This window comes from Phaethon lepturus, unplaced genomic scaffold (assembly GCF_000687285.1).
Source record: "Phaethon lepturus isolate BGI_N335 unplaced genomic scaffold, ASM68728v1 scaffold29348, whole genome shotgun sequence".
NCBI classification, from domain to species: domain Eukaryota; kingdom Metazoa; phylum Chordata; class Aves; order Phaethontiformes; family Phaethontidae; genus Phaethon; species Phaethon lepturus.
In genome coordinates this window covers 1-8,361 of record NW_010555959.1, presented here as the reverse complement: position 1 = coordinate 8,361, position 8,361 = coordinate 1, and the positions used below count along the sequence as shown (strand labels likewise).

General features: G+C 54.2%; 1 protein-coding gene across 1 annotated transcript; it reads right to left on the bottom strand.

The window, feature by feature from the left end:
- Positions 1–1,568: 1,568 nt before the first annotated feature.
- On the bottom strand, positions 1,569–7,438 carry LOC104624870 (voltage-dependent R-type calcium channel subunit alpha-1E-like; the record flags this gene model as incomplete). The annotated part of the gene is made up of 10 exons (XM_010292341.1): positions 1,569–1,666; positions 3,097–3,164; positions 3,488–3,605; positions 3,880–3,952; positions 4,326–4,457; positions 4,582–4,694; positions 4,956–5,068; positions 6,427–6,636; positions 6,900–7,034; positions 7,385–7,438. Coding segments are annotated over 10 exons (1,114 nt in total), but the record flags the coding sequence as incomplete, so codon positions are not given.
- Positions 7,439–8,361: the final 923 nt, after the last annotated feature.

Below are 8,361 nucleotides of genomic sequence, written 5' to 3'. Positions count from 1 at the left end.
GCTCCCGTCCCTGCCCCTGACTCTATCCGTCCTGATGAGGGGGACGAGTTGGAAAAAAGACCCGGGACTACCAATACCTCCCATTTCACCGCCACTAGAACAACAACAAGAGGTTGAAGAGATCTCTCTTCCTAAGCAGCTGTATCTGACAGCGGCTAGAAAACTCTAGCAGGGATGCGCGGCGTGGGCAAATCCTTTAGTGCCCTAATATAGTCCATCTCCCCCTCTTCCTCTCTCCTATCTGTCCATCCTCCAGCTTCTTCTGCAGCCTAAATCCCTCTGTTCCCTCACTTTATCTGACACGTTCCCACCGGCAGCCAGAGACGGTCACGACACACAGATGCTGCATCTCCCCCATAAACCCCCCCAGGCACAGATTTACTACGAAACTCCCGTCACCCCCAACCCAGGGTGATGTCTGTGGCGGCCGGGAGACCAGGCAGGGCTTACAAGTACCCCCAGCTCCCCCCGCCCCTAAAACCGCGGGCGATGCCTGCAGGACGGGGGACCACCGCATCTCCCCACTGCAAAGCCAGGGAGCTGGGGCCGTTCCCAGCGCTGCCTCCGACCCCCCACACCGGATCGGAGCTCGCCTAAAGACAACGGTTTCCCTCGGCAAATCTGTGAGTGATTCTGCCGTGTATGAGCTTGGCTGGGTTTCAAAGCATAACAAAACCTAAAATTCCCTGGGAAGGGATTCTATAAAAAAAGAGAAAAAAGAAGAAAAAAAAAAAAAAAATCCTTTCAGCCGTACTGAAATGTACTGTTTTGGGAAACAAATCAAAACGCCTCGTTCCAATGTTGAATTTGAAAGTTTTATGTGATTTAGACCATATGACACTGCAAAATAAAGGGAAAAAAGGCATCTAGAAAGGAAAAAACAGAATTTTCTTCTGCTGAAACACAGAGACAAGGCTCCTTAACACCATACCAGGGGTTTATGTGGTTTGGAGCTTTTTTTCTTGCCCAAATCAAATTTCTGGACAATCAAATGTGGTTTTGCAAACCTGCTCCATCTCTTGGAACTGCATTCGCTACTAGGGAAGGAGCCCAGCGGAGATTTGTGACACCGCTGCTCCCTTCTCCCCCCAGCCCTGGCTGCCATCCCACAGCTCCGCCACGAAGAAACTCTCCCCAGGAAAAAATATCACCCCTCCACAAAAAAAAAACCCTTCCGCCTCTCCCGCCTCCTTCCTCACCCCTAGCAGCAGCCCTGAGCATCTGAGCGGTACAATTAGGGCAGAAAACCTCTTTTAGCGGATTTCTGGCATGCCCAAGCGCTGAGGCTGCTGCTTGCTGCAGGGGTGGGCAAGCCCAGGTCCTGCGGGGTGAGCTGGTCCCGGCTCCAGCCCCTCTCCGAAGGCACTGCTGCTTGCAGGGAGAGAGCTCCCAGACCTCCATCCACCCTCAGGAAGACGCCCAGAGAGAGAGTCACCCCACGCAGGGACCCCCTTTTCTTGCGGCAGCCCCGTGACCAGCCGCGCCGGGCTCAGCTTCAGCTCTCCACCCTGCCGAGAAGCCCGGCTGGGCTCGGGGGGGCACGGGGTAGCGGTGGGGGGGTCACTCACTCGATAGCAGGCATGTTTGGGGCAGACATGGGGCTGACTTCTTTGGCTTTCTGAAGGGCGTGCTTCTGGTTAAAGGCCTCCTCTTCCTCCTGCTCATCCTGCAGAGGAAAGAGGGGAGACGCTCAGCGGGATGCTGGGTTTCAAGGGAAGGTGCCGCCATCGGAGGCAGCTGATGTCGGAGGCAGCCGAATGATGCACGGGGCTACCTTAGCCGCCACGGCGTGCGGGAGAAAAGGGGAGCAGGCACCTGTTATTTCCAGAGCCAGCCTTTAATTTATGACGAGGATGCAACTTCCCCACCGCACCAGATCTTACTGAAGGCGTCAGTGCTACTTAAATAAGTGAACCCAACCCACTCCAGGCAAGAGCTGGGCTGTGCGCGCTAGAACAGCCCCAGACGGCGTAGACCAGCTCAGCCCTCCCTTCTTCACAGCCAGAGGGGCGAGACAGGCATCCCCCCGACGGAGTGGGAGGCAAGGCATCCATGAATGACCCCGGCAGAGACCGTATTGCTTTAATGAGCATGGTTATGTCTCCAGAGCAAGAAAATGTCATTAGGAGTCATTAGCACGCATTCAGCCGTTTCAAAAACTCAGCAGTCCCTTAATTGATGCTGCCGGTACGCCACGGGGCTCCCCCACCCCTCTCGCCCCAGCAGCAGCCCCTGGAAGTGCCACCTGCACCCGCCGCGGGGGGACGGGGACCCCCGCGCACACCCTTCAGACAAACGAGCACCGTGCCCCGTTTCGCTCGCCGCTGACGGGTCAGATTTACACCAGCGCGGGAGCCTCTCAGTAAGCCCCAAGGACCTGAGGAACAGGCATGGCCTCTGCAAAAAAACGGGCACTGCGGGATCGCTGGTCCCCTCCGAAGAGCAAGCAACGACCCTTGCAGCTCTCTCCTACTCACTGGTTTCCAGATGGTGCCCCAACATTTTAGCATTCCCCAAATATTTCCCAGCACGGTCTTAAAAACAGCTAAGCCCAATAACCTTCTCAAGCACCATCCTAAATTGCATCCTAAATCACGTCCGCTGCCCCAGCGGGCAGATGGGGAATAAACACTGACACCACTGGAAAGCGCTTCCCACTCCACATCCCGAGAGTGCTTGGGCAAATAACCATCCCCGCACCAGGCAGGTGAGGGTTGTCTCGAGCTGACTGAAGACAAACAAAACTGGGGAGCTTAAATGGAGAAATAGTTAAGCCACGCCTGATGGGAAGCGTGGGTGTTCCTGGAGAGACATGAGACCAGCACGTTTAGGTACTTTCCTAACTCAAAGTCTAAATGGCTTTGCCCAGCGTTACAGGTTTGTCCTTCGGGGAGGACCCTGCGTACCCTCCTGGAGGAAGGGCCCCCACTTCCAATTTGACCTGACTTCTTTCGAAAGCAGGCTGAGCTGGACAGAGTGGCCCCGGCTCTGCAATGAGGCCAGTCACAGGCAGTGCTCCTGCTGCCTTTCCTGCTGGCCCCCTCCTTCACTGTCCTCACACCAGCAAGAGAAGAAGAAGGACCAGCTGGAACATACCTTGGTGAGCTCCTGAGCGTTGGCCAGGTTGTCCACTGCAATGGCCAAGAACACGTTCAGCAGAGTATCTGTGAGCAGCTAAGGATGCACAAGGCACGTGTTAAGGACATGGGTGTCTGCAGCCACCAAAGGAGGGTGGCCCTGATGGCTCTCCACCACCCCGGTGAGGAGCAGCCAGAGGGACAAACTCCTCTCCCATCCCATATACACAGCCCTCAGAGCACCTCCAGACAGCTCCTGCTCTGCGTTTGGAATGTCCAGGGCTGCCGCACGCGTGATGGGACTCCCTCAGTTGGGAGAGGAGGAAGGAGCGGTGGGTTGGGAGGGGGTGCCCCCAGAGAGGGAGATGAGATGGGCTTGTCTCCTAAAAGCACAGCAGCCGGGTGGATACAGTTTCCAAACAAGGTGAGGACGATGAAGTAGATGGAGGACCACATGCCTGAGCGAACGCCTCCCTGGGAGCGGATGCCATTGTACATCACCTCGTTCCAGTCCTCACCCGTCAGGATCTGCAGGAAAGCAAGCCAGCAGCTTGGACACTGCTGAGGATTTAGGTCTCCTCAGAAGAGTTTTGAAACTCTTCCGCCTTGCATAACGGAAGTGGAAGATTTTCCATCTCTTGCCATCCGCTTTGTTATACAGGAGGAGAGGGAGGAAGCAAATTATATCCTAAGAGCTGATGGAGGGGAACTCGTTTGGTTTAAGGAGCCCCTTCCAGCAAGCGTGAGTGAGCAGAGAGTCCCATGCCTCTTTGGGTGTGTACCCTTGCAGCCCAGCTCCTACCTGGAACACCGTCATGATGGCTGCGGGGAAAGTGTCAAAGTTGGCCGACGGCGTCCCATCAATGAAGTTAAACCTGGAAGTGGAACCGGGAAGACATAAATGGGCTGGAGTACTGAGGTCATCAAATCCCTGACTGCTGTGCTATCAGCTCTTTTGTGCTTAGGATGACCTTTCACCGCTCTAAGGAAGGTCTCCCATCAAATCTCCTGAGCATTTGATGAAGCATCACTTCACTTCAAAATGACTTCAGTCCAAAAGGATTCCTGGCCAGAAGGACCCACACAGCCCAGAGGCACCTGCCCGAGCAGGGACTTCTGTACGGGAGAGGTACCACCATTAGCAGCGGGCCGAGGGGCAAGGTTACAGCCTTCCTAGGCACCCCAGAGGGTGTCATACTTCGCTTTAACAACAGGAAATTCCTTTTCCCCAAATTTGAAACAACCTACCTGCCTCCAAAAAGCTGCATTCCCAGCAGGGCAAAGACTACAATGAAGAGGAAGAGGAGGAAGAGCAGACTGATAATAGACTTCATAGAGCTCATCAGCGAGACCACCAAATTCCTCAGGGATGCCCAGTACCTAGAAAAAAGAGACAGTGCTGGAGTACTTGCGGCGATGCTAACAGGAGAGCAGGAGCGACTGGATCCGGGCTGCAGCCACAGTCCGAGGCAGAGGGTGACAGGCACGGACGGTTGGTACATACTTGGTTATTTTAAATATTCGCAGGAGACGAAGGGCTCGTAGGACACTGATCCCAAAAGAGGTTCCTGGTCTGAAGATAGCCCAAACAACTTCGAAGATGCTTCCCACCGTGACCTGAGAAGCAGACACGGCCATGAGTCAAAATGAGGCTCAGAATAGGCTGTTGCAGGAAACCTTCACGTGCCTGAAGATGAGGCACCCACCACCCTGCCCAAGACCGGGTGTCTCGGTCTGGCACAGGTGGGCTGTCCCAGCAGGAAGGGTTCCCCTGCCCACTGCGGGGGCCATCCCGTTCTTCTCCCCCTTGGTGCCTTGCGCTTCAGACACGTGCCAAACATCTCCCCCCACAGCCACAGCATCTCTGGCACCGCTCACCCCACAGTCGAAGCAGTTGAAGGAAGAATGGAAGTAAAGGCGTGGCCCCATCCCATACATCTTTAAGGACATCTCCAGGAGGAAGAGTCCAAGAAACAAGAACTCTGCATAGTCTGAAAGAGAAAACCCAGACGCGCTACCCTTGGGGCACCGAGCTGTGAGGAGCATCCTGCATGCATCCACCCATAGCCCACACAGCACGTCGCAGAGATGGGGACAAGTTGAGGACCACGCAGCTTGCCCCCGCTCTCTCAGGACAGGGTATGGCATGAGGGAAGCTTGTCTGCAAGGACCTCAATTGTACGTAACAGAGCACCAATCCCAGAAGTTAATCTTTCAGGGTAGGTGCACTTAATGTCCCAGGGGTTTGAGACAACCAGAGATGGCAAACACAGAGCAAAGCAGCTCTTCAGCTTTATACAGTGGTGGTTGGGACATCTGCTAAGACATTAACCACACGACACTGTAGGGGAATATTAGCAACCTGGATTTAAATCATTGCACAGCTGAAACTTGGCCAGTGTAACAGAGCCAAACAACCAAAAGCCAGTGAAAAATTCCTCCAGCTATTTCATGAACATTAGCAGGCAAGAGTCTGACTCTTCACCTTGTCCAAAAGATGCTTCTCACCACAACCAGCTGCCTTACCACACTGTGGTGTGCTGGGATCCTGGCAGGCCTGAGCATGCTAATGCAAATTTGGGCAGGGCTGGTGCTTGACAGGGACGTTTTCAAGGTGAGTAGGAATAACACGGATGAGAAAGCAGCACTGTCCCTAACAGCAGCAGCTCAGGAGTAACACATGGCTGTCATGGAGTTGACCATGCTGCTCTGCAGTTAGCACCACGCTTGAATAGACACGGGTGTACTGCCTCTGAGACCCAACCTTGTACTATGGCCCACGGTGGGCTGGGTGATGCTCCAGCAACTGGTTTCAAGCTTGGGATCTCCATGCCATGCCCTGCACCAAAAACTTTAACCAGGGGGTTCTCCCACGACCAGTTCCACCCCTGTAAACTCACGCCTTTCCAGCAATTGCTTGTGGGCATTCAAAGATGGATCTCCAGCAAGCTTTCCATTACCACTGTTCACAATTTTAGGATAAACCCAACTGAGAGCTGCAGTCTGTTTCTCTCCCTTGACAAACACATCGGACCTGAAGGGCATGAGGCCAGTAAAACTCCTTCACATTTGCTCATGGGGCTGAGACAGCCATCAGTGGCCACAGGGCCAAGGGCAAATATGAACTAAATGGCTGGACGAGGTCTTTTTTTTATCAACAGCGAATATAACCCACGTTATTCCCCACTCAGCTCCATACCAGCATGACTCTGGTGGGATTCATCCCCACGTGCCCTGGAGCAAGGAGCAAGGGCATGCTGCAACCATGGCCACTGGAGATAAGAAGGTTGCAGGAGGTTTTGTCTGCCCACACACTGCTCTCACACCTACACAAAGCCCAGGGACTCACAGAGGAAGTGGGTGAGCCAGGCTGGCTGGTTGTGATGGACGATGGCCACGCAGGCAGTGTTGAGAGCCACCAAGCTCAAGACGATCCAGTAGAAGACCTGGGATTTCACCATGTGGCGAACAGAGATGCGCAGGAGTCGCTCCTTGTGCCGTAAGTAGGAGGCACCATCCACTCTGGCACCTTTGAGGCCAGAGTGACTCAAAGGGTTACCTAAGGGAAAAGAAGGGGGGAGAAGGAATTGGGTGCTCCAGCCTTCCCCACAACATGAGATAGGATAGACATCTCACAGACATTGCTCTTATGGGACATGACTTAACCACACAGTTTTTAAATGGTACAGGGGCAGCGGGTGGCTTGCCCCCTTTGCTGTCAAACTAGCAGAGATGGCCAATCAGTGACAATCTCCACGTGATAGGTGCGACCCTCACAACTGGCAGAGGTTTTGGGGAGGAAAGCTCCAAACTTGTACTAACCCAAGGTTGGATGAAGAGGTCTTCTCTGCGCCAGCCTCCGCTCGCCCACGGAGGAGATATCGACACAGTGCTCATCACTTGAGTCACGGTTCATGGCATCTGTCCGGTTCCTTTTGATGGTGGCTCTCCTGAGCACTGGGAAGAGAAGAGGAGGAGGGGGTGGTGGCTCAACTCTGCCCATAGCCAGCTCACTGGACCAGGGCCTGGTGATAGTACTTGGCTAACTCAGGTCTGGTAACAGGATGGAGATACCCAGGTGACCCTAGTCCAGAGCTCTCTCTTGTGTGGGACCAGCCACCTCCTGGCTTCCACACTGTCTCAGGGGTTATGCTGTCAATCCATCTCCCCACACCCCTCTCTTGGGCTGCAGACCCCACTGGGGTATCTCCATTCCTCTCATCACAGCTGGAGGGTTTCAACCTCCAGCTGCAGGCAGGCAGAAGGAAGGGCAGGCAGGTGCCTAGGTGGGGCATTGCTTGTCTTACCTTCTAAGGCTGAGGTTCCAGAATTTTTGTTCTCTTCAGCCAGCATGACTTCCTCTACGCAAAACACACAGTTCGTCAGGAAACAAGACACAGTTGGCTGAGCACATCAGACCTCACTGCCTTGTACCCAAGCACTTTGCTCAGCCTGGAGGTGGTTGCTCTAGGTTGCAAACTCTTGTCAAGTATTGGTTAATTGTCCAAAAGCAAATTCTGGAGAGTGGCAAGTGGCAGCTACCACGCATTGCATCAGAAAAAAATTACTTGTAATCAGCCCTTCTTCCTCCACTGTAATTAACACCACTAAAGAAGTTGAACATTGTAAACAGGTCTGGGGCTCAACATCTCAACCCAGGACCAAAACGGAGGTCTCGTTCCAAGTTACCCATCCTTTTTCAAGTCTGAACGCTAGATGAAAGTGCAAATCTTCCCATCCCAGAGCTGAATACACTGAACTGATCCCCATGGGGGCCAAGCAAGGACGGGGCGGTGGCAGTTTGCGCACCCAGCGGATCTTGTGCACGGCTGGGTGTCAGCACGAAGCCTGGAAACCTCTACCCCATCAGCCCTTGCCCAGGTCCAGGCAGGAGCCCTGAGCTGGGCACCGGCGCCTGCATCCCCTCTAGACTGCTCCAGGCTGAGCTGGAAAACCACCGTCATCACTCACTGCTCTACTTTCCCCCTGTCCACCACTGCAGGAGAACAGCAAACCAGCAAACCTCAAGAGAAAGGAAACCACGTCAGAGCAAAGCTCACAGCCTCCCCTGGTGATGTAGTATGCCTCCCGTTCAAAATACGACGGTTTCATGCCACAGAACGTGAGGTTTCACCAGCTACCAGCGACATCCTTGTTCTCTGCCTGGCTGGAGAGCTGCCGGAGCGCCTAGGGCCAAGCTCACCCATGCACCCAACACCACCATCTGAGCACCTGGGCAATTCTGGGCAACTTTAGAGTTGCGTTAGATGACACACGGAGATCC